The 27,726-nt window shown below is 33.4% G+C and overlaps 1 protein-coding gene across 7 annotated transcripts in view; it reads right to left on the bottom strand.

Moving 5' to 3' along the window:
• Nucleotides 1–27,726, bottom strand: part of LOC128221242 (phosphatidylinositol 4-phosphate 5-kinase type-1 alpha-like) — a 55,258-nt gene that overhangs the window by 11,102 nt on the left and 16,430 nt on the right. For 2 of the 7 annotated variants that reach the window (XM_052929774.1, XM_052929773.1), the window contains exons 8-19: nt 27,260–27,406; nt 26,767–26,859; nt 25,159–25,236; nt 22,895–23,015; nt 19,585–19,699; nt 16,544–16,676; nt 15,562–15,649; nt 9,434–9,475; nt 2,914–3,012; nt 1,996–2,125; nt 1,209–1,399; nt 403–540 (exon numbers count right to left, since the gene is read on the bottom strand). In XM_052929774.1, coding sequence (XP_052785734.1) covers nt 403–540; nt 1,209–1,399; nt 1,996–2,125; nt 2,914–3,012; nt 9,434–9,475; nt 15,562–15,649; nt 16,544–16,676; nt 19,585–19,699; nt 22,895–23,015; nt 25,159–25,236; nt 26,767–26,859; nt 27,260–27,406 — 1,375 coding nt within the window. Of the gene's footprint in view, nt 1–402; nt 541–1,208; nt 1,400–1,995; nt 2,126–2,913; nt 3,013–8,387; nt 8,406–9,433; nt 9,476–13,396; nt 13,415–15,561; nt 15,650–16,543; nt 16,677–19,584; nt 19,700–22,894; nt 23,016–25,158; nt 25,237–26,766; nt 26,860–27,259; nt 27,407–27,726 lie in introns of all 7 variants that reach the window. The other 5 variants (XM_052929776.1, XM_052929777.1, XM_052929775.1 and 2 more) reach the window with 5 other exon arrangements.

Genomic DNA, 27,726 nt, shown 5'->3' with positions numbered 1-27,726 from the left:
TCGATTGTCGCCGATTTCAGGCCCAACAAATCGATTTTCGATTATAATCGATCATCGGAACATCACTATACCTAATCAACACAATATTGTAACAGTTGTTTTTTGTTGTTGTTGAACGCTATACTTGCACTAAGTTATCACTTATTTCCGATATTACAATATGTTTTTTACCATTTTCCATGGGACATGTCATTATAGGACAACAACATCCCGATGTTTGCAGGCATTTATTTTATACAAGTTAAACACAACTTATATACCTTCTGTCAAAGATGGACATAGTGCTATATAAGGAGGCTTCGGTCCCACTCCTGGCAGCCATTTTCGATGAGGATTTGATTACAAAGACTACTCTACACAGGTTCTTCACCAAAGATTACATGACAACAACACTTATTTTACCGCTGTCAAAGTTGGACACAGTGCTATAGAAGGAAGCATCGGTCCAACTGCTTGCAGCCATTTTGGATGGGGAACTGGTTACAGAAGGGGAGGCTGAGGGAGTCGCAGAGTCTATGGGGAGGTTAGGGATATTGGTGTCTGAAAGGTGGGATAATACATGTCATTGATTTGAATTTGATCAGTAATTTGCAATGTAAAGTCGTGAAATGGAAACAAATGTATTTATTTCCCAAAATAACAATAAAGGTTTCAAAAAAGGATTGCTAATGGAAATAGTATTTAGATGTGGAGAAGGACCTCAGGATGCAGGGCTTTTTCTATAGTACCCACGGGTCCGACTATCGGACCCATTCCCAAAGCAAAATATATTTTTCCAAATCTTCAAAAAAAATCCCAATAATTTTTTTTTGGGGGGAGTCTTTTTACATGTACTGGTTCATTTTCAACATCCTAATAAATTATGTGATGTACAGTTTGTTTGATAATTGAACTTGGAAATCATTGATTTTCATCACATTCAAAGATCAGTATGAACTTAATTTATTAACTGTCATGATTTATTGCGATAGATATTACACCCCAAGGATTGATATTTTTGGGGTCTTTTAAAGGGAAAATAAACTAATATGAAATCATTTCCTAATCGCAGGAGACTAGACGTTGTTTTTTTTAACGGTAAATTTTACAAATTTTGGCATTTTTCACGACGCAAAATTTCCCAAAATGTCTAGGGTCTTTTTCCCAAAATGGGCAGATGTTCACCCAAATCTATCTTCATTTAGAATACAAGGCATCAAACCACCTACCAAGCACATCGCTAGAACAGCTTGGACTAGATGGGGTATAGCTGGGTGTCCCTTCAGTAAATTCGGTGTAAGTTGGTGTGGAGTCTGATACACTGATGGGGGAATGCCGAACTTTTATATTGCTCATTGTCTGTATATGTGTCTCCTGTTGAGGAATTGTTCGAAACACATTTTGGTCTGTTCTATCTGACCTGAAGAAAAAATATATAACAAATTCACAAAATGATTAAGTTAAGTTGACCAATTCAAGTCCAATGTTCTTTACTGAAATCTCTTAAAATTGTTGATTTTAACGTATGATTTCCTTACTAACATTCTAAAATTTTGGTTGGTGTACAAAATATTCAGGGTATGTAAACAGTTTAAATCTGCTCTGTGTCTCTTTATGTAGCAATGAGAAAGTTGAGGGCTTAAAAATAAACCAAACTCAACCAAAATTAATAATCTGAAAAAATATGTACATACATGTAATGCTTTAATAAATGAAATCAACACGGACAACCCTCTTTAAATAAAAATAATTCCTGTTGACAGGCAAAAGGTAAAGCAACCTATTCTTACATCTTATATTAAACTATGTGTTGGCAGCTGAATGGCATGGACTATAGTAGGTCTCAGTGAACTAACAGTAGGCAAAATAGTATGTATCAAATGTATCAAAATAAAATCTAACTTAACGCTTACCTTGAAATGTCAATTTGAAAGTGTTGGCATCTGGATAGTTATGTGCTCTAAGCCTAACGACCTTTATTAACACACAAACCCTATAACTAAAATGAAAACCAACCTTGACATTTCAATGTCCGCACGAATCGGGGAGGTGTGTGTTCTAGGCCTTGCTCCTGCAACAGCCTCTGAAAATGGAGGAGGAGGCGTAGAACTTCCCATAAGTATGTCTGGCCTAGCTCCCATGGTTCCTGCAAAGACATTAAATTATTCACACTTTCATGATATCCCTCGACTAATATAGTAAAAGAAAGAGCACAAGTTTGAGAACAGTATAATGTTGACCCAGTATATAAGCTTATTTGATTGTTAAAAAAGTAAAGATAACATCGCTTTCAACAATGTTTTAGTTTCAATATCTTAAGAATTTCCATAAAAAGGAATATGACATTGACTGCACAAATTGATTTAAAAATATAAAATCTTACCCGAGTTGCCAAATAATACAAAAAATATAAAAAAGTTGGTGAGCATTATAGAACTTTCGCTACAAGTTTCATACAATTTTGTATAAAATGAAGATTCATAGGTAAAATTACGTAAATTTTAAGACTTCAAGGTTGGATAAGGCTAAAAAAGCAAATTTCAGGATATAGATAAAAAAAATATTGCAGAAACTGTTTTGGAGCGCAAAATAATTTTCAAATTTAACAGACAAACATTTGGTCTGGCTAATGCTCAAACAATATTTCACCAACAAATAAAACTTGCCCACAAACTTGAATTTAAGCCATATATTAATTTTTTTCAGTCTCATGCAAGTGATAAAAAAATCATTTACCCAGATTTATGGGAATATTTCAAAACATAAAGTAGAAGTTTACATCTTTAACAGTATTTCACGATATAACCAGGGTGCTATTTCAGCATGTACAAACCAACTCCACGGTTATGATAATACCTTTACTCTTAAATTAAACGCACACACGCACACACGCACACACACACACACACACACACACAAATAAATAGAACAAACCTGTGACATGGGAATCCTTCGAAGTGTCAGCATCGTTCATGCTTTGAGTTCTTGGACCTCTGTCACCAGGTTTACGTTTGGATGGGGAATGTTTCAATGCTGAAAGATTACAATACTGACCATGTTATATTATTGAAGTTCAAAGGGCTCTTAAATAATGAAACTATAGACTAAAGAACCAGTTAGCAGCTTTTTATTTTCTTCGTATGTGAAATGCTAGTAAGCTTTATCACATAATCTTTAAAACACATAATAAGCGCAAGTATGATAAAGAAATATCTGATGAAACTTTATCTTATTTACCAATTCTGTTCATGTAGAAATGTTATGGGGCCCGTATCAATAAAGTATTTTAGTCATAACTTCAAAAATCTTAAATCTGTTGTTTCACCACAGATTTACCACATCAATTTTTGTTTCCCTCTAATGTATTTTCATCTTAATAATTGGTTATTATTCAGTTCAGGGTGAAATATTGCCAAATAATGAAAATATGACACTATGATAACTTCACTTGATGACTAAAATCTTAATTGAAATAGGCACCTGCAATAACTAAATATAATACAAAGTGTTTTGAAACACTCTCACAGATTGAATGTTTTGGCGACTTTTTTTATTTTTTGTCTTAGAACGAGCCAATTTATGCGAAAATGCATGTAAACCAGTCATAAAAGACTGCTTACAAAGTATTAGATGCACATTTTTATATTTACGTTCAATTCAATTGATATTTTATGCATTTTTCATAAACCGTTAGTAACGGTTTGAGCAATAAAACATTAATTTTGGAACGGAAAAATAAAAATCAGCGATCTGATCATTTGTGAGCAGTCTTTTATCACTAGTTTGCAGATATTTACGCAAACAGTTGCTCATTCCAAGACAAAAAAAAAAAACGGAAAATCTGTGAGAGTGCAGCTTCAAGGACTTATTGGCAACTACTTTTAAGACTTATTATTTCAATGTTATGAATAGAGAGGGTGAAAGATCATTCTTTAGACGAAGAAAAGCATTCATTTTGATTCTGGGGCCATATATATCCAATACAAAACTGAAATTAACTTATTTTAAGAGCAGGAAGAGATTTTTAATTAGGACTGTAAAATTTATTCCAAAAACATGCATGAAATCACTGAGGCCTGTCTAAGGATAAGTATAAGAACTACATTGAATATGGGCCCAGAAGTTTAAAAATACCCTAAGAGTTTATCAACACAAAATTTAACTAACAATAAGAACATGACACATTCAATAATTGACAGACATTATACAAAATTTGTATTTACAAGAACAATATGGAATATGCAGGAATAATACAAAACTGAAAAGGATCATAATTTTGAAATAACAGCAGCTATATAATACAAAATGCCATGCTCAAGGAAAACGTTCATGTCATGTCCAAAACAAACACATCATTGTTCCATTCCAACAAAATATGAACAAAACATCTTAGCTGACTATCTGGAGAAGCCGAACAGCCAAGACAAGAAACAATTTACAATGGCATACAAGTTAATACTTTAAAGTCAGAAAAGCACTGTAGCTCATTGTGTTTTATTTAAAACAATTTGCATGCATAACAGTCCCAGCGACTTGTGCAAAGAAACTTACAAAAAAAATAATTCAAACGTTTGACAAAAAAATGTTAAAATTCTTGAAGCAATTTTATTTCTTGAAACAAAACAAACACCGGAACAGAATCAATTTGGTTGTTAATAAGTTATGAATCAAGTGTTCATAATAAATGAGGGCCCAATATAAAAACAACATTAGAGAATGTTACATTGGGTTACCATAATAGCTGGAATACACAAAGTGGTCATGTGACCATGACAACCAAAATGCAACGTCTTTTTGAGTATTTTTGTATTTAGATCAGGCTTAAATACCAAGAAAAGATGATGGATACAAACCTTGACCTGTTAAGCCAATAAAAATAGTATAAATAAATTTGGTTATTTATATATAAAACTGAGCATCTTTTTGCAATGAACAAGGGTCAAGTTGTAAGCGGTCTGACAAATGCTCAAACAAGCTTCACAAATGGATGCAGCCACTGGAATGTGAACATTCCATTCCATTTTTTTTTTATTTACAGGGCGTTAAAAGCATGGTGTTTGCATCCAACAAACTGTGTTCAATCTTAAAATATTCAAGTTAATGCTTTTTTATCTAAATACAAATAATTATGTATTTCCAAATTATCATATAAGTAGAGCAATTCAACAAATGACCTAAGCAAAATACATAAAACATTTTAAATTTGCAAAGGTACAAAAAGAACAATAATATCATGCAACAGTTAATATCACAAAATAAGGACTCTCGTTTATAAAAATTAAGATGATTAGAATACCCATTAAAATTAAGGTGCTTAAAATACCCTTTCAACTTAAGTGCTCAGAATACCTCTAACAAATAAGGTGCTCAAAAATAGCCCTTAAAATTAATGTGCTTAAAATACCTTTTAAATAAAGGTGCCTAGAATACGCTTCAAAATTAAGGTGCTTTGAATATTCTTTAAAGTTAAAGTGCTAAATATCCCTATAAAATGAAGGTGCTGAAAATACCCTTTAAAATCATGGTTGTGAAAATAATCTTTAAAATTAAGATGCTCAGAATAAACCTTAAAATTAAGGTGCTTAGAATACCCTATAAAAATGAATGTGCTTAAAATACCCATGTAAATCAAGGTGCTTAGAAAACCTTTCCAATTAAGATGTTTAGAATACCGTTTAAAATTAAGATGCTCAGAATACCCTTTAAAATAAAGGTGCTTAGAATACCCTTTAAAATGAAGGTGCTTAGAATACCCTTTAAAATTAAGGTGCTTAGTAGACTCATTAAAATAAAAGTGCTTAAAAACCCTTAAAACAAATGATGTTTGATGTGACCTAACCAAAACATTTTCAGTGGTTTCCAAGGACAGTAAATATTATTTTGCCTTAATCCAGGCAGTTTAAGATAAATTGGTTGTGCCACAGAAAACAAACAGTTTTACTAAGAATGAGTTCAAATTGTCCCAATAAAACTGATTTATTAGAGTCCAAACTTTGTGACGTGAAACTTATGTTTTTGGAATTTCAAGGGTTATAATTGATAATTTACGCATTTTTAGACAGTTTTTAAGTTTGTATATTTGAATTACATGAGAAAGAGAGAGACAGACAGAGAGACACAGAGAGAGAAAGAGAGTATAGCATCTGCATGTATATTAATATCAAACTAATCACAGAAATGCCTTTAATCAGATTAAATTAATAAATATTAATAGAAGTCTATGAAGACCTTTTCTGTTAATAAAATATGTTTGACCTTTATTTTTGTTATAATTGCAATGAACCAACAGTAATTAAGAAACACTAACTGTTTCAACAATCAAATATTGTATTGCAAAATTCATAGACCTTTTAGATTGTTCATTTTAAGAACGTCTTGTATCTGATATGCGTTCTCCAAATTATCATAGATTTCATGAATGCAAACCATGAACAAGCTTTTTTCAGCTTCAGCCACACTTATTTATCTCTACATTTAGCAATACAATATTTCAATGTTTGTCAAAAATCCCAAATAAATTGATTGAATACCAACATATTAAGCATAGCTTACTCCATTTAAAGCCTGTGTGATATAATTGATAGTACAGGTTAATGTGAAGTAAATAGTTTAAGCCCGGAATTATAGAAATTCTGGTTTTTCCAACCTAATCCTCCGGTACAAACAAAATTAAACCATTGTAATATACACACGTTACTTCGGAAACAATAGAGTCATTGGACCGTTACATGAATTTCAATAGCTCGAAATTCACCTTTTATTTGTACCGGCATGGGAAAACCCAGTTATGGCAATTCCGGGCTATATATATTGAAGAACTTTCTGATACAACAAAAGTTACTTTATCATAATTGCATACAAGTCAAGTCATGTGCAGTTTAAAATTCTTGACCAACGAAATAAGAGCAGAGATAAGGGTAACTTTTCAGTGACCAATCAAGCAAAAACATAAACTCATGAATATATATCTTATGGCCATGATTTCAATATATAAAAATATATCTAGCTTAGAAAATGCTTGAACTTAGCATAATTTTATTTAGAAACATGCAAAGAATGTGCTTCAACTTAGCTTAGTTTTATATACAAACATTGTAAGAAAATGCTTGAACTTAGCTTAGTTTAATATACATAGAAACATGCTAAGAAACAGTAGAATCATAGTCAGTGCTTTTATACAGTATAAAGAAATGCACTGGACTCCTTCGTCCAATACAAGTTATCAAAAATCATTGTGAAAAATGTGTATGACATATTTTGTAAGCAGACTTAATTTAACGGGAGGATAAGATCATGAAATAGATTTTAAGTTGTACTTCATCAAGACAAACTTTTATCAGGACACCTATGAACATTTACTGCATCATTTTCTAAGTAAAGTATGTAAAATGCTGTTTTGCAGAAATGCTGTTTTTCTTATGTTTATAAAACTGAATAATTTTTAACAATTTGTAACATTCAAATATGATATGATACTTTCAGAGCCTGATTGAGATATAATGATTGTATTTATCTATAAACAGGGAATTCATTACACGATTTATATAACAACTTCTTGTCAAAATACTGCTACCATATTAAATAAAATATAATTTCAAACACTAAAATAATTTGATTAATTCAAGCTGTAACTGTTAAATTTCTCAAAAAGAATTTTGATTTCAGGAGTATAAATTTTAATTATTATTAATAAATTTTGCAGGCTTAGTGCAAGATGGTTGTAAGTCAATATAGAAAAAGAAGTCATATTACACCAGTCTTGTGCTAAGCCTTGTTTAATTGTATAATTATATTCAATTCAAATTCATGCCCAAACAAAGGGCATTGGGGTCTTTTAATGGGTGTTGACCAAGTGAAGTGCGTCAAAAATTAGTTAACTGAAAAATTCCAAACAAAAATCATAGAAAAGTAACATTCAAAAATTTCTACAAAAGCGGAAAAAGGTACAGCCAAATTTGGAGTCATACACATTTCTAAAACAAGAACATTGCACAGCCAACACTCATCTGTTTGTTTGGTGTTGTTGTTTTTCGGTAGAAAAAGGGCCAAAAAGCAACAATTATCTAAGCCATAAATATGGCCCTTGCATTTCATTGAAATATTATCACTGGTAACATAAGTACATTATTTTATTCAATAACTTGAACCATTTTTGAATTATGGTCAAGGTGAAAGACCGTTCATGACAGCGACAACAGGGAAAATGACACCACGGCAATCACAATACCTCGACTAACTTTTGGAAAAATAAGACAAACTCAATACATACTTGAGGCTCATAACAAACTTGAGGAAATATCGTGCTCTTAATTTATACAGCCAAAATGCAAGTCACAGAATTATTTAGTTATAACGGCTATTCAACAAAAACATTTATGCACAGTGAGTAATTATATGCAGAAACTTACATCTTCTAAACATTTGAGCTTGAAAAAAATAAAGAAATCAATATTTAAAAACTAAACATAACCATTTTTTGACAAAGGTTTGAAAATGCTTGTCAATGGTTTACTTTGAGAAATGTTGAGTTCTTATCATTTTAATGAGAGAGTGCTAATCAATTACTATAGTTGGTGTTTTAATCAATATTTTTTTACCCATTTCTGAATATTAAAATCAAATATCAAAAACTATCATAGTTCTTTGAGCGAGTCGAAAAAGCCATAATTCATGTAGTTTTCTTTTACATTTCTTCTCTTTTTTTTCTTAAACAATTATTTGTCATTGTATTGCAAATACACAGAAGGGATTCTAAGATTGTTACATTATATAAGGTTTAACAAGTTTTAATTGCATTTGATAAGGTATGTCATCAGAGACATAAATCCAGAATCATCATCATCATCATCATCATGACAGGGTAAATAAAGCTTGTCGCATTGGTATAAGGCTTGATGATTATTGTTGCAATGGACATAATGTCATTTCATAATTATATAATATATAAAGGACTCTAACTTAAAGATTTAGGTGTTGTTGAGAATATATATAATGACATAACTGGTGTGCATGTTTGGAATTGCTGAAGGCCAGATGGGAATAGATGTATGAGACTTAGTAACAATTTAAATCATGATTCAGAGTTTTCTGAGATACCTGCAAATATATATAAGGGAAAAATATACATAAAATACTTTAATCAATAATATAGGTGCTGCTGAGAATATATATATATATTGGAGACTTGAAAAACAGGAATAAGGGACTTTAAATCAATGATTTAGGTGATGTTGCAAATACATATTTGGAACTTAAAAACAAGGTATAAAGATTTAAAATCCTTGATTTAGGTGATGTTGCAAATATGGAGTAAAGACTTTAATTAGATATATAAAGGACTTTAATTCAATTGCATAACCAGTGTGCAAGTTTGGAATTGCTGAAGGTTGAATGGGAAATGATGTATGGGACTTGGTAACATTTTAAATCATGATTTTGGGGGTTTCTGAGATACCTGCATGGTGTGAAAATCTTCCAATACCCATCCATCCAAACCCTAAAGAAGTTACAGAACAAATATAAATTTTTATTACAACAGGGTCGTAGCTTTGTCAACTGGATAAATTGATTTAGGTGTAACCTACATTTCAAGTCAATGAGATAACATATCATCCTTCAATAAGTACCATGTTTTACCCTCAAATTTGTAGTTTTACAAGTTAACAGACATGACATCATAATTAAATTCCTCTTCTGCTGAAAACAGGTTACAGGCTAGTTATTTAGAACTGGGTAAAGTCTTAAAGACCTAGTTTAAGGAATGTTTGGCATGATAATCCCCTACTGTGCATATTCTGCTAATTGCACTGGTGTCACAGTAGGGGCCAATTTCCTATGTATTTGTTTTATTGGCTCAGTGCCATTTAAGGTCCATTTCTAAAATAAAACTTCTAAAACTGCAGGATACTCAAGTCAAGGCAAGTAGATAAAGATCAATAAACAGAGGTTGTGTACCATACAGTTGTTGTTTTTTTTTTTGTTGTTGTTTTTTGGGGGGGGTCACTTATAGAAGGCTTAAATTAAGCCTGTAATGACTGAGGACTGCTTGCTCCTTGCTGCATAACCATTAGGATTTTACCGAATATGTTTTAACTTTTACCTAGTTGCATTGACTGACTCCACATTTAAGAAGAGGGTAAATGACAAAAAAACTGGGGTGATAAATGCATTTCAACTTAAATAATGAAAAGCATGTATTAAAATGAATGAGTTTCTCATAAATATTATTAATTCAGTACTTCATTCTCAAAATGCTCAAATCCAATGCATATTGTATAGGTGTTTAATGTGTTTGGGGGCTGGGCTCATAAAACTGAGGTAACAACAGAAACACGGCAGTCAAACAAATAGTATATACCCGGTATATTCAAAATGTTAAGATTTTTAACAAGCCCAGCAAACATTGCAGGAATTCGGATTGCATTCATTTCGACAATTATTGTCATCGAAATTATACTTTATAATGCTTATATTAATTTTGTGCCATATAACTTTGTTAATTTGAATAAGCCCAGAATGCATTTAACCGGAGAAGGGCTTACAGGCTTGCGCTAATTTTGTCTACAATACATCCCTTGAAATTCCGAAATAGAAAGCTTAATGCAAGATAGATATATAGACAACTGTCTTGCAATGAGCCATCAAATTATCTAATATAAGACAAGACAAAAACACACTGAACATTGGAGATATATAATGACTTGGTAAGTGAAAGCGAAAATGTTCTAACTACTTTTTTATTTAATGTCATTTAGAACCTTTTCGCTACCATTTTTTGTTTTTATACGAAACTTTTACCTAAACCAACTATTTTCCGAAACCTTTGGGTTGCTTTGAACGTAGGCTGTTCCACTTAGAAAATAGAAGTTTAAATGATTGGATAAGTTTGTATGTGATTGTATTGTATGTTATTATTTAAAGAAAAATAAGAGAACTTGTTAAACTAAGATGATTTGATTTTTTCTCTAAAACATTGGAAAATCTAAACAAACAGCTTAAGATATATAAACAAACTCTAATTGATAATTGTACAATCATAATTGATTTTTTTCAGCAATTCTTAATTCAATGTTGCCAAGGTATAGGTCTTGAAATTAATTATCAATTGTAAGTTCTATACAAAGGGTTTCGTATTATATTTTAGAATAAAGTACAGTGTTGTATTGTTTATCTTTTTATTAAGGGGTCAGGACCCTTGAAATAGTGAAAATAACAAAAAGGTTAAAATTGTGAATTTACCATAGTATATTTCTAATATAAAAACAGAGCAAAACCCCTTTTTACCTGGATTTAATTTTTTAAAGAGAATAAGAATGCATTTATATATATAAAAATATATGTACTACTGCAGCTAAGCTAAGATTTAAAAAAAGAAATAATAATTTAATATGGGAATTTTTAGTCCAATTTTTGTGAAAAGCGTATCCTGTTTTGATCGTAAATGGGGCTGAAATTGGCCCCATTTTCATTTTTTTTTTAACAAAACACTTAAGTTGTTTTAAAACAAAAAAGTCATTTTTTTTCATAAACATTTTTGGCATAGCCTTTCGTCTGAGCTTTTTTTCCCCTGCAACATTCAAAATAACAGCCCATCATGTAAAAAACCCTGAGGGGAGTAAGTTTTGTTAGTTACTAATGAAGGGCTATGTCTTAAGATTTTATTAGAAAAATGTTAAAAACGACTCCATCATTGAATTGAATCACTTTCCTTAAGAGGATAACAAAAACAAGAGGCCCAAAAGGGCCTATGCTCTACTGGCTGGGTTTGTGTGGTTAACATCACTGTTTTCGAAAAGAACCAACTTCTTATGGATATCTGAATACTGTACAAGTTCATCGAGATAAAATCAAAACTGAAGACTGTATCATGTTCGCAAGCATTTTTTACACAATAGCATTTTTTTATACTATCAAGGCCCATAATCTAATCATTTCAAGGCCCATAATCTAGGTATGCATGGGCAGATCTAGCTGGTTTTCGAAAGGGAACAAGCTCTAATGGATATCCAAATACTGTACAAGTTTCATCGAGATACAATGAAGACTGTATCAGATACAATGAAGACTGTATCGTGTTGACAAGCAATTGTTTACACAATAGCATTTTTTAATACTATCAAGGCCCATAATCTAGGCATGCATAGGCGGATCTGGCTGGTTTTCGAAAGGAACCAAGCTCTAATGGATATCTAGATACTGTACAAGTTTCATCGAGATACAATCAAAACTGGAGGCTGTATCATGTTAACAAGGAATTGTTTACAGGCGCACTGATTTTTTATACTATTAAGGCCCATAATCTAGGCATGCGTGGGCGGATCAGGCTGGTTTTCGAAAGGAACCAAGCTCTAATGGATATGTAGATACTGTACAAGTTTCATCGAGATACAATCACAACTGAAGGCTGTATCGTGTTAACAAGGAATTGATTACAGATGCACGGACCCACATACTACGTACACATTACCATCGCATAAGCTCTTCTGGCCTTTGGCCAGTAGAGCTAAAAATATGTATTCCTTACTGCAGCTTTATTTTTAACAAGAAAGACTGGTCTTATAATTTGAATCATCAGCTTGATTTTATGACCAATAGAATATAAGTTCCTAACGATATATCGCTCTATGGTACATAATAAGAAACTAAGGTAATCTAGCTGATAACTAAGTTATACATAAGTACCAGGGGTACATGTAGATTACTATTAATAAGTTAATAATAATAATAATAATAAGCCTATGTTCAAAAGTATGGTAGATATATTAAATTTGAAGCAGGTTATATAATGTAATAGTAGGCAAATCTACATGTATGTTAGAAACAAGTGTATTATAATTGATCCTCAGGACATGAATGACAGTCAGCTCAAAATTTAAATTTGTAAAAAAAAAAATTGAGTAAATAATTTTCTAAGTTTCAGCATACTATAAGTGTTATCAAAATTTACCTAATTAGACTGCATGAGACAATTTTACCTCGATTTAAATATTGAACGAGTTACCGATCTTGTGCAAAGCCTTCAATTTACTTTTTTTCATTTATTTTGACGAATAAACAGTTCACTTTATGATATGCTCTTTAAATTTCCAAATGAATCCATGTTAGAAAGCTAGTGACTCCAGTTAAACAAGCAATAATCGTTATGACAGAAAAAAATTCCATCACCAGCAAAAATATATTTGATCTTGGTTTCCAGCGCATATTTTTTCCCCATAAGGCATTAAAAATCATAATAAAAATCCTAGCACCCCAGAGATTTGTTTGATGCTAAAAACATTTTATTTCCAATCAGGCTTGTGTTATTTCATGATCGAAAGGGAAACTGTATTAACTCACTCTATATATTAAGTTATTAAATACAGTTTTTCACTCGGTATTTGATAATGTTAAAAGTATGAAAATATAATGTTGTTTTTACCATCTACCGTTGAAGGTTCTGAAATATTCATAACTTAACGTACATTTAAGAACTTTTAATCATTCTTCAATGGTATATGGCACATACTGGTAAATTATATATGTTTGCTTTGCTTTGCTTTAAAGCTGCACTCTCACAGATTGAACGTTTTGACAACTCTTTTTTTGTCTTGGAACGAGCAGTTTTTTGCGTAAATATCTGAAAACCAGTGATAAAAGACTGACGACAAAAGATCAGATCGCAGATTTTGTCAGCAGTCTTTCATCACTGGTTTGCAGATATTTACACAAAAACTTGCTAATTCCATGACAAAAAATAAACAAGAAACGCCGCAATGCGACGAAACCAGGTTTTTAATGATTGACAGAAGAACTTCAGCCTGTGTCTGTTTTTCTATTTTTAGTAACCTTGACCCTAGGGACCCCAAACGCAATCCCATGAAAGGTCTCCATAAACTTTTCCTATAGACCAAGTTTAGTCAAGATATGTCATCCCTAACTAAAGTTATCCAGTTTCAATCGTTTTTCTATTTTTAGTAACAGTGACCTTAACCTTGACCCTAGGGACCCCAAACGCAATCCCATGAAAGGTCTCCATAAACTCTTCCTAAACACCAAGTTTAGTCAAGATATGTCAACCCTTACTAAAGTTATTCAGTTTCATAGGTGAGTGTGACGCCGCCCGGCCGCCTGCCCGCTGCCCGCCCAAACAACGACGTTCATAATTCTAATAACCAGGTTTCACTATGTGAAAACCTGGTTAAAAAAGTTGGAAAAACAGTAAATCTGTGAGAGTGCAGCTTTAAAAGAGAAAGCAATGTTCTAAAAGCATGTAGAGGTAGATTTTGTAGATTCTGCCATAATTTTACGTTGCAAGAATTCAACTTAAGACGTACCAGCAACAATTCCTTTTGTTCCGATTCTTTTCTGTATTGATATCATAGTATAAAGAGTCATTACCTGGGGCAGTATTCATAAAGCATCTTAGTGAAAAATTTCAACTTAATTTTTTTTTAATTATAATTTGGATTAAAAAAAAACGAACAACGCTTTTACACCAAGAGTAAGAAATATTTCAACAAATGTCAAAATAAGAAAAGCATGAGAATAAATGTGATGAAAAGATATTCATTGTTAAAAAATCATAAGTTGATTTGTTTTCACTAAAGTACCTTTATGAATACAGATCCCATTCTTTATCATAATTTTTCCACTGTATATTACCTTTCCTATGATATTATTTACAGTAAAATTCAATAAATACCTTAATAAAGAAAACAAACATTATCTGTACCAATAAAAACTCGGTATTAACATAATATCAGATAACTGAGTAGAACTTTTCATTTTAATAAAAGCAATCACCGATTTGAAATGAAATACTGTTACAGCTAGCCTAAGTTTATTGGTACGCATTTTTGACGTCTTTAGATGTTGCATGAAATTTACATTTTTAACAGGGGATCAAATCAAATTGGTTTTCACTTGTTTTAGAAACAAGTTTTTTTCAAGGAAATGTACAATAACAATCATAGGCTGTAAGAAATTATAGTAACAACATCTTAAAGAGTACAATAAACAATGGACCGATTGCTCATAAATTTGTAAAAGCTTAAAACATCATTAATTGCATCATTGTCAACTTTCAGGTGAATTAAATTATGCTGTGGCAGTGTGCCCAAACATTAAAAAAAACATGGACAGTTGAAACCGTCCTCTGTGATTACTTATATCTTAGGGCTATTCCAGTCAAACATATAACCCACGGCAGAAAGGCGATTATTTAAATAGTATATAGGTGGGTGTCTTTTTTTCAGTAATTTGGAGTCCTCAAGGGTTAATTTGCTTCTGTAGGTGGGTGGCATAAATTAAATATGCCTTCCCCCGGGGGTTATATGTTTAAATGCAATAGCCTTTATTAGAATTGATTGAAAATCACAAATGTTTCCATAACACAGAGTGAAAAAGATTTGAAAGTTCGCATTGACGTTAACAATGTTGTTAGCTTTGACAAAGTTCTGTACAATTTCTTACTATCAATTTGACTGTGAATGCAAATGAAGGAGTGAAAGCAAGAACACTTAATCAGCTTGTATCGTTATTGTTACTAAGAACACTTTCACTTAAATCTGTTAAACTAAAGTTATTATAAGCATATATACTTACGGGATGGAGCCTTTTTAAACACGGTATTCGTAAAAAACTTTTGAAACCTCTCGGAGTAAAAACTGGGCCGCGTCACAGAAACTGTATCCTGAAAAACGAGTAGTTTATTTTAGCATGATTCATCCTCAGCACCCCAGTGTATCATAACCTATATGATACCCTGGGTAAATCAGCTGTAAAAATCTTGTACTCATGAATAATTAATAAGGTGAAATCCAGCCGCTTGATCGGTCGCATGAGACACATGCAGAAATGGCCGAAAAGTTACGGATGCAATCTCGGTTCGAAATAATCCAATGAGATCACAGCTTACAAATTGCTTTAGGCAGGATATTGTTAAAAATGCCGATAGCTCTTCACAAAAGAGATTCTTTCCTTTTTGTTATCGGCTATTTCGTTGATCTGAAACTGCTTATGAATATTCAAGATTTAGGAAGTTTCCCTAGCCAATTTGCCAAGGGTATCATATAGGTTAAGCTAGGGTGCAGGGGATTCTGCTGAAAGCTGATTTGAATCACTCTCAAGTCGAGCCCACAACCTCTTTAACTACTAAAACACTCTCACCCTGCTGGGGATAGAGCCCATAACCTATTTGGTGGGAGGCAGACAGGTTTACCCTCAAACCACTCTCACCCAAGTGGGAATACATCCCACAACCTCTTTGGTGACAGGCGGACAGCTTTAACACTAAACCACTCTCACCAATTCAGTTTAATTTGACAATGAGGAAATATGCTAAATAATGAGAAAAATGAAAATAAAAAATTGACATGAGACATGGTAGGTCTTTAGACTTACTTCGCTTTTCACCTACACAAATGGACCATTTTGATGAGGTTTTAAAAGTATTTACGACATCATGATGATGTAAATTGCTTCAATATACACAGAGGTTATTAACAAAAAGAATGGTGGCATTTGCATTCATGACTTGATGAATCCAAAACAAAAAAAGAACATCACAATTTACAGTTATACTTACCCCATCCGTTATCATCCGTTTAAATGTGTGTTCAGCCTTCTTTCTGAACCTATAACACTGCAGAATGTCAATAATTCCCAGGTATAGAAGTAACCTCTCGCCTCGGGAGTTCTTGGCTGGTATGCCACCGGGTCTGTTATCAGGAAGATTATGTTATGAATGAGATTTTTTTATTATAGATTGGGCTGATTGTTGTAAACATCAATTTTCACATCTTTACAGCTCTGGAAGTTTAAAGTTGCACTATTACTCTCAAATAAGATTTACCACAAAGCTGTAAGTTTAAAGTTGCACTATTACTCCCAAATAAGATGTACCACAATTAATACAATTGCTTAAATATACCAGAAAGGATGAATAAATGTCGAAAATAATGGTTCTTATCAAGGATTCCAAGTTTGAAATGTGCAGAATACACGGTATTTCTACCTTACGAGACTTTAGTAGATCACTGTAAATCTTTTAGCATTCACCAATCATTTAATATTTATTGGTTTTTAGCTATTAAATACACTGTCACAATCTTGTTATCAGTAATTAATATTTTCCATAAATGTATTATTTAGTTGTTCAAGATTTGTCCCTCAAAATCAATGCCTGTTATTCATGTGTATGTATTGATTTTGAATAAGAGTGTCACTTTAATGAATACTCTTGTAATCTGCGGTGTTCCTAATAATCATTTCAGCAGAACTTGTTTTATTGAAATATATCAGAACATGATCAAGAAGTTATCAAAGATGTCGTAAATCATGCTGTTTTATTAAACAAAGACAGTCCTGAACAATCGTCCCAATGACTGACACTAATTCATTTTTAACCTGATTGAATGCGCCTTTTGGATATTTTAAAACCATGTGTACTTGGCAAAAGATTTAGAGTGTCAGGCATAGTTTTGTGCACAGATTACTTTAATATGAGCCCCATGTAAATGCCAATACTCATCTGTGGTAAGTCAAAAAAGAGACAAAATTCAACAATTAGTAAAGGGACTGGACACCAGATGATACCTTTGCAAGAAAAAACAAAATGGTTGTGTTCAACGCATTGTGTTTACTTACTACAGATTATCACATGCTTACAATATTCCTTATCCAATGCGAAATTTACTGGGTTTGTCTACCACAAAAATCCCAGTACAGTTAAAAATAGTGTAGCTATATGTATCTGTACTAATCACAGTACCTTCACTTGCTAAACATACACACTATAAAAAGGGAAACCATTGTGCGCTATTTTTTAAACGGAAAAACTCAGCTGAGACAGCGATAAAATATTATTTTTATCATGTAAAATAATGTTTCATCGGCCTCATACTAGCTCTAATTGATAATTCAAGGCTTTTTTGAGGAAGTACTAAATTTGCCGATTTTGGTACTCTGTGGTATCTAGTCCCTTTAAAGCCAGAGGTATGGGTCTTGCTATTGCATGTCTGTTTTATCTCATGTGTACCAAGTTTCAATGGAATAATCAATGAAGGTTTTTAAGGTATGGTCAACTTTACAAATGTTGCTCTATGACACCATGACAATAACTTAACCTTTTTTCTACAAAGAACAGACAAGCTAAAAAATATGCATCCTTTGCATGCACAGTCATGTTTAACCCTTTAGCGCATGTATACGAGATAGGCCGACATAGCTCATTAGCAGATGTAAATGCATCTGGCCGACCCTATCCACTACTGGATGTAAACGCATCTCCCGCATATTTCAATAGGGTCATTTCAATACTTCAATTTTGCATCTTTCTTTTTGTAAACGATATCCCGGATGTTTATAAAGCTGAAGCTTAACCTTTTGTGTATTGATTTTCCCTCGAAAATGTTGTCTGCTAAAACTTGAAGGTTATTATTTATACTGCCAATCACAGGTGTGAGATCCCACTGTGACATAATAAAACCTCCAGGAATGGCAGTACTGTACAGTATGGAATTTCCCCCAAACCATTGATGCGTAAATCATTGAATATATTATGTCAGTTTAATTTACCATTAAAATCAATAAAGATTATAATTATTTGTAGATAATATTTTGTGTTACAAACAATAGAAACAATAAGTAGCTGAGAAAATGATGAGTAAATTTTCTGCTGAGCTAATCGATGGCCAGCATGGTTCCGGTCGTAAAATAGGTCAAGTAAACAACATTTGTGCAAGCGTTTGATGATTTAGCTCTTTTTATTCATTACTTGGAAAACATTAATCAGCTTTCTTTTTGTAAAGAATTTTATGAGGGGGTAATAAAGTTAAACAGACACTCTGGACTGGATCTCTCAGCTGGATGACACCGTATATTCCTGCCACATTTCTGTGTATTATACACAAGAACATCAATTGTCGGCTTTTTAATCCAGATGGGTCTTTTTATGATAGGGGTAATAAAATTTAGATCGATCCCAGCATTTTATTACCCTTTGATTTCATGCAATTATGACATTTCAAAGAAATGTTACAATTCCATCTTGGAAATACCTTCACAGATGAAATAAAATAATTTTATATTCATCATTGACACCATTTATTAGATAATTTAATTATCTATAAAAAATGTATTCACATAAAAAAGATTTGGAAACAATTATTTGGAGTAATATTGATTTTAAGGTCATACTGCTGTATTCATTTGCTCATTTTCAAATATCCTGAAAAGTACCTATACAGATAAGGACTGCTTATCAGTAAGATGGCTATTGACTGGGAGGTGTAATCTGGCCACTTGTCTATGTGCTAAAGGGTTAAGAGTAGGTCCTCAGGATATTTTGAATCAATTCAGAATTCATTTTTCTGAACCCAAGTCTGAAACTCAGACTCAAGATGTTTGTGACTTTCCGAAGCACAACCAGACGCTGTGATTACCAGCGGAAGCCAGGGTGTGGGGGCAAAAGGCAGGCAGTTGAGGATTGAAAGGTGGGGAAAAAAAGATGTTTGGAGGCTTGGAGGCTTCAGTGTATTTTGACCATTGACATTTCCAGCTAATAATATATTAACCTCCGTATGCTTTCAAACCTGTTAAGCAATAATGTCTGTATAATCTACTTACGGAATGTCATCGTCATCAAATTCCTCTAGAATATCGCGAACTTCTGCTTGTATAGACTCCATTGGTGTGGAATACTGGGTCACTTTGGTACGCATCGACTTCCCTCTAGCTAATCCTAGATAGAGCAGAGACGTTTCATTTGTTACAGAATTATACGGAAGATTATACCAAAGGATACAAAGTTGAAAAATAGTAAAAAAAGGTCAGGTAAAATCTCTTAATACTATGTTTAATACCAAACGAAAAAACAAAAGAGAAACAATTTTTTAAGTCCATTAATACTATTTATCATAAACAGGCAATAGTTATAATCATATTGTGTGGAGACAAATATGCACACTATCTTTTTTGGGGGGAGAATAATATGAATGCTATATATCGTAAAATTAACACTTCTTTTGATTTTCTGTACCACATATAACATAGCTTATCGTATTTATCATTCAAGGATTTTGATATTATTCTTTTATACTTGAAACAGTCCCAAAGAAAACTTTTTTTCTTCACAAAAATTTAAAAGAGTTCAAATTTACCATACCACAACTGAAATCTACACTGTATATCTCCTTTATATTCATGTTACAAAATAGACTGGTCACTTTATGTACACTTCAGATTCACAACACAATTTTACAAGAGATGTTTGTCAAACATTATGCCCCACCTGAGCGCCAATGTTGTCAGGATTATTTGGGCAATTGAATGAAATATGCATGAACCTCCATGTCAAGTTTAAGGGCCATGGGTGCAGGCATTGAGATATCACTTAAACAACAATTTCGCATTCAAGGTCACTGTGACATTGACCTTTGACCCGATGACTCCTAAAATCAAAAGGGGTCATATACTGGTCAACAGGGGTCATCTACTGGTCAAGCCTGACCTTGATGTCAAGTTTGATGACTAAGGTCCAGGAATTGTTGAGTTTGCCGTCAAGGTCACTGTGACCTTGACCTTTGACCTGGTGACCCCCATATCTATAGGGTCATCTACTGGTCAGGCCCAACCTCCAAGTCAAGTTTGAGGGCCATGGGTGCAGGCATTGTCAAGTTATCACTCGGACAACCTTCTTTCATTCAAGGTCAATGTGACCTTGACCTTTGGCATGATGACCCCCAAAATCAATATGGGTCATCTACTGGTCAGGCAGACCGGTCAAATTTGAGGTCCATGGGCGCAGACATTGTCGAATTATCACTCGGACACGTTTTTATCATTCAAGGTCAATGTGACCTTGACCTTTGGCCCGATGACCCCAAAAATCAAAAGGGGTCATCTACTGATCAGACCCAACCTTCAAGTCAATAGTGAGGGCCATGGGTGAAGGCATTGTCAAATTATCAATCGAACAACCTTTTATCATTCAAGGTCACTGTGACCTTGACCTTTGCCCCGATGACCCCTAAAATCAAAAGGGGTCATCTACTGGTCAGACCCAGCCTCCATGTCAAGTTTGATGACCATAGGTCTAGGCATTGTTGATTAATTACTCTGACAAGCTTTAAAATCCTTCTACCATTTAAGGTCACTGTGACCTTGACTTTTGACCCGATGACCTAAAAAATCAATAGGGGTCATCTACTGGTCAGGCCCTATCTTCATGTCAAGTTTGATGACCATACGTCCAGGAATTGTTGAGTTATCACTCGGACAAGCTTTGGTCTACCGACGGACGACCGACTGACCTACCTACCGACCGATCGACATGTGCAAAGCAATATTCCCCCTCTTCTTCGAAGGGGGGCATAATTATTGAATAAATATTTGACCAAATAGCACAGGGTTAGTCACAGAATATAATTGTTTTTAATCTACACCATGTACATGTCATTTGTTTCCATCAAACAGTCAAACACAGACATGTATAATTGTTCAGGTGACATTTCATCAGGAAATTCTAGGAACAAGTTCACACCCATGATAGATTTTCGACAGTCTAAATGTACTGATTGAAATCTCAACTAGGTACCAATTGCTCATAGGATTTTTCATAAAATGGCCCCCAGAACTGTTCGACTAGTGCTCTTGGTTAGATTATAAAAGAAGACTGAGTGAGTATTAATCTGGATACACACAACATCATATAGGGTGTTATTTTGTAAAGAAGAACCCTTTATCTAATACAGTGAGGAAAGGTATTGATCATTGTTAAAAGTATTAATATATATAAATATATATATATAAATTATTTCTTATTATTAAATGTATGAATACATTACACCAGCTTCTAAAACCAAATTTTAATGAAGATTAATCATAGAGCTGAAGAAATATCACCATAAAATACCAATTGTAATTGTTTTAACTGCTGAGTTCGAAATAAACCAATTTTTGTGGAATTTTGGCAGTGACCATGTGATCTCAGTCGGTTTAATTCTCGTAAAAGTATTTTAAATTCTTGTAACCCTTAAAAAAATCTCTTGAAAATAATATTTTTTCATGGTTAACTGACTCTAGCTCTAACTATAAAGACAACCCTGACATGCTAAAACAAGATATGTGGGTAGTGAACACCATCAGTCATCTCTTTTTTTAAAGCCCAAACAAGTGATATTATTCAACAAGTAGATACAGCCAGAGTTATGGCCCTTGCTTAACATGTGTGTATTATATCTGGTAACAAAGTTTCATTTGAATATCTTGGTCGATGTTTGAGTTATGGCCAAGGTTGATGTTTTCAGACATTGAATGACGACATAAACAACAAGGCTATGACAATACTTTTCTTCTTTGAAATACAAATGACCTTAAATTTAATGGAATAGTAACTAAAGTGTGTGTCTATTTTAGGAAAAGAAGTCACAACAATAGCAAGCCAATCTGATACCATGCTGTTTCATTTTTCTCAGTTATTCAAAAAGCTTAACTTTACAAATAACTTTACCATAGTTTGGCAAGAGGAGTCCCTATTATCATATTTACATTTTACAGTTAATCTTATGCCCATTGAATGCATGATGCTGCTAATGACACAATAATAACAACATCATGGCCTGACAGATAAGGTTGCAAATGCCTCAAAATTTACCTTTTTGGCTTGATTGATCATTCCAATAATTCAAACATAAATTTTATAAAAAAAATCACCATTTCCACTTCCCCAATGTCTTAAACACTTTTGATTGGAGAGTATAAATAAATGACCAATGGACTGAATGGATTTACTGAGGCGTGTCCAAGGGTAAGATAGATATGGAATATGGCCTTTATTTCCTATACTTCTAAAAAGATCTAAAAACTATTTTTCTCCCGTATAAAAAATGTACATTAGGTGTGTTGGTTAGTAAGTGAGTAAAAATACATCCTCCACCTTTGTTTTTACCGGCATCATGCACTTCACTGGCGCTGGTTCCCTGTGATGAGGACAGGCCACCGCCCATGGTGTTAAATCCCGTTGTGTTGAGGTCAGTTCTGTTGTGAGCAGATGCAGCCTGTAATAAGAGAGTATTCAAATAATACAAAGCAATTACTTGGAAACATGAAATTTAGTTCTTAGGTCAATTGCAAAGTGTGTCAAAAAATGTTGTGATGTCATTTAGAAAATAACCAGAAATATAAATATCACAATGTGATGAGATCAGGTTTTCAATGATTGACAGAAGAACTTAAAAGCCTATGTTGTGAGAACTTAAAGTAAGCTGATTTGTTGCATCTTGTGTGTTTGTTTACTCAAACCAATCAAAGATTTCGACATTCCTTTCCTACATACAAAGTTTCTTGACAAGATTTTGAGTTTCAAACATTTTCCTATTTTAAGTTACAGTGACCTTTATCTTGACCCTAGGGGCTCCAAACCCATAAAAGGTCTCCATAAACTTTTCCTATATCAAGTTTAGTCAAAATATGTCAACTCAAACTAAAGATATTCAGTTTCAAACATTTTTTCTATTTACAAAAATAGTGACCTTAACTTGAGGGGCCGGAAACCAAATCCCATGAGAGGCTTCCATAAACCATTCCTAGGTATTAAGTATGGTCACAATATGTCAAACCAAACAAATGATTCAGTACCAATCATTTTTCTATTTTTAGTTACAGTGACCTTGACCTTGATCCTAGGGGCCCCAAACACAATCCTATGAAAGGTCTCCATACACACTTCTGACATACCAAGTTTGGTCACAATTTATTAACGCCAACTTTAGTTAGTACCAACATTTTTTGTATTTTTAGTAACAATGACTATTACCTTGACCTTAGGGTCCCCATGAAAGGACTCCATAAATCCTTCCTATAAACAAAGTTTGGTCACAATATGTCAACTCTTACTCAAGTTATTCAGTACCAACTCAGGCATCGCTAAAGTTCAGAAAAAGAATCGCTCAATTGGACCAAGCCTCCAATATTTTATTGGTCCAAAAGAATATTTGCTGGTTTGAAAACTTGTTGCTAATTTTACATTGACAGAAAATAAAAAAGTAATAAAATATGAATTATTTTTGCAAGGTTTTTGCTCTAAAATAAAATTTAAACAATGCCATTTCTTGACACTCGCACTTTATTCTAATGAAAATTTTGATTGGTCCAATAACATGTTCCAAAGAAGATTTTTGTTTGGAACATTTGGAATTATCCTTTAAAACATTCAATTGTTCAAGATAAAAGATAATTCTTTTTTTCAAAACATTGTGTGATAATTACACAGTAATTATAAACATTATTTTGTAACATATTGTTAAGGGAGGCAAATGCTGCATGGTGTTTGTCTAATTGCAGTACACATTCCCACATCTACAAAATACAACATCAGTTCGTAAACAAATGGTTATTTGACAACTCCATTATATATCAGAGAGAACAATTTTTTTTCTTATTTACAGGTAAGACACACCAACCCTATTACTAATGTAGTCGGACTGAGTCATAATTAACCGGTCAGGACTGTCAGACCAACAGTTTTCGCGATGTCTGCCAACTGTTCTACTATTTTTAGTAGAAGTGACCCCCCCCCCAAAAATGACCCAATGAAAGGTCTCCATAAAACCTTTCCAACATATAAAGTTCCATTGCAATAAGTCAACCCTAACTAAGTTATTCAGTACCAACCTTTTTTTCTATTTTTATTTACAGTGACCTTGACCATGACCCTAGGAGCCCTTACGCAATCCCATGAAAGTTCTCCTTAAAATCTTTCTAAATTCCAAGTTTGGCTGCAATATATTAACCATAACTAAATTTTGTCCTATGGTATTAGTTGTTTGAAATCGCCCGCCTCCCCAAACAATGATGTACGTCATTCTAATGACCAGGTTTCGCTAAAATGTGAAAACCCAGGTAAAAATCACCCTGGTATATTGAATGCTACTTTACTTTTTATCATGCAACAGTTGAAAAATGTGAAAATAACATGATATGTCACTAAAAAGCATTAAGGGAAATCCTTCACTGGACAATTGAACCGTTGAAAAGACTTATCAAGCTATGCTAAATTTGTTTCAGCAAACGTTTTTTGAGATCAGAAAACATTTGATTGAAATGGCATCATGATGTTAATGGTTAAATGCAGGGGAGGCTAGTTTCCGTTATTTGTAACTTTGGTTAGAAACTAGGCATAGTATTATATGTGTTTCATACTGCTTCTTTCTTGGCGATATCCAGGTTGTGAATTCCCACCAGCAAACTGTAGTCCATGATCTTAAAACTCTCCAACACCTGAAAATATTCGATAAATGACATGTGAGCTGTGATGTGATTAGGGCTTTCACTCAAGAGATGTAGCAGGGTTTTTCACCCTGTCCTTTTTTGGTAGCACCCTTCGGAACTCATAGGTTTGTTTGTTTATTTGAGTTTATCAAGGTCTGCCCTCTTCGTTCTTTAACATGCTCGGTGTAAAGCACCGATACACCGGATACAATTTTCCTGGGTTGAACCAGTACTGAGTACACAACTTTTCCAAGCACTACCCTTTAAATGCAGAGCGCCTTGTACCAACTTTTTTAACATCTTTCGGTATGACGCGGCCAGGGATCAAACCCACAACCTCCCGCTCCGTAGGCAGACGCCTTAACCACTAGGCCATGGAGACAGAACTCAAAGAGACCAGCTTGTGCATCCTTCTGCATAAATGTCATATGTGAATAAAGTCTACTTCAAGAAATAAAATGGTTTCAAATTGTTATTCAAGTGGTCTTATTATGTTAATTTCTTTTAGTTTTCAGGTTAAAATTGTCCTGATATTGACATAGGCTATACAAATATTCAAACTCATAGCCCCATCGAGTACGGTTTGCATCAGCAGTCATGCTTCACTTACATTTGTCGAAACAAATGTGGTGGCGCCCGATTTTCATATTTTTCTCTGCCTCATATCTGAGATATTAAGGTTTTTTTTCAGACTTTTCTCAGATTTTTTTAACTGCTTCCCATCTATGATAGCATCATATACACAGTGATTGTAGTACAGTTGAACAACGCTATTCCGCACACCGTTCATCCGAAATTATCTATTTTGAAAATTTCCCGTTCCGATTTTACTACTTCTTTGTTTAACTAAATTTTTGGTCTTTTATCCGAAATCGCTATTCCAAAATAATCGCTATTCCGAAGTAAAAATTACGGTCCCGATTTGGTATTTCACACCTATTCATCAATTTTTATTTCGAACCTGATCATGTCATAGTTTTTCACACCATACTGCGATTGCACTCGGGCATCGGCTTGAGGTGACAATTGATCCGAAGATCCCATATCCAACCACCAAGCGACATCCTTCATCATCGGAATGAAATGATATTTGGAGCAGCGAATTCTATGACTTCATTAACAAACTTGACGGATACCTGACTAAGAAACACATCAACGGAATCAACAGAGTTTAGCGAGACATCACATCATTCTTTAAAAAATAGACCGAACGATACTGAGTAAACAATATGTAATTTCAGTGAAAGAAAGATAACTCAAAGCGAGTGTATCGTATTGGTAATGTGTAACCCACATTGCAATTTTCACGACTTAGTTTTTCACGTCATCTATAATTCGCGAATGCTGTCATTTGAGGAAAATTGTTAATCTGAAACTCCGCTATTCCCAAGTAATTTGTTGGGTCCCTACGATTTCTGATTAATGGTGTTCAACTGTATTTTGTTGGTAGGGTCGGGTTACTGAACCAATTTTTCTTTTAGGCCTATTCTTGGGAGAAAAACTGCATACTATATATCATAAAATTCACTATCCACTTACTCTACAATCCCTCTGTATGGTTTTAACGAGGGCATCGTAGGTGTCTTTTTCCAACATCAGGCCATCTGGATGTAATTCCATGAAATCCAAATCCTGGAAGAGACATATTTGGCACTTTATCAAAGGCTTGGTCCAACTCAATTGTAATTCTGAACATGTTTTTACAACAGTTTTGCACCAATCCCATCAAAAACTAGGGAAGGCCGAGGTACAGTAAAGCAGTTAATATTTTTTCCAACTACAGATTTCCTTAAAAAAATGAAGTCCTTGAAATTACAGTTTTTTTTAACAAGCCCAAATTCTTATATTATTGCTTGACATCAAAATTTTGAACAAGCACTACTATATAAAATCCAGAAATTGAGCAAGCCCGTAAAGCATTTTACCAGTGTAGGGCTTGAAGGCTTATGCCATTTTCGACCACTGAATTGCTTAGATATCATCTGATATGGTTTCCTTTGCCTTGTAACTTATGATGGTATTTACAAATTACCTTCCAAGTGGGAGATTTCTTGTTCCGTTCACTTTTGGAAGCCTTTCTCTTGTATGTGCTTCCTTTCAAATCATATTTCTCATGCATTTTCACTACAGAAGGGAGCATATTGTTCATAACCACAAACCGGATATTCTTGCCACCACACTGGAAAAAGAAACACATCAATTATTAGTAGTGTTGGGAATCGGTTGCAATTTTACTATCGATGATCGGTTCCACTCAAGTAACCGATTATCGATAGTACAATCGGTTTTTAAAATACTAGATAGTACCTGAGTTGTAGTTTTATTCATGTACAATATTAAACTCTTAATCATTATATGCATATACCTTATGTCTATGATTGAAGTTATTAAGTGTTGTTGTATAAAAAATAGTTCATTTTCTTGCTTATTGTGGCTTTCATCAACAATTATGTTAAAGATAACATCATTCTGAACACTTACTAATATTTATGTTTTTCG

The sequence above is a fragment of the Mya arenaria genome, chromosome 16 (genome assembly GCF_026914265.1).
Source record: "Mya arenaria isolate MELC-2E11 chromosome 16, ASM2691426v1".
Lineage (NCBI taxonomy): Eukaryota > Metazoa > Mollusca > Bivalvia > Myida > Myidae > Mya > Mya arenaria.
Note: the sequence above shows the minus strand (reverse complement) of the source record. Positions and strands in the feature narration are given on the sequence as shown.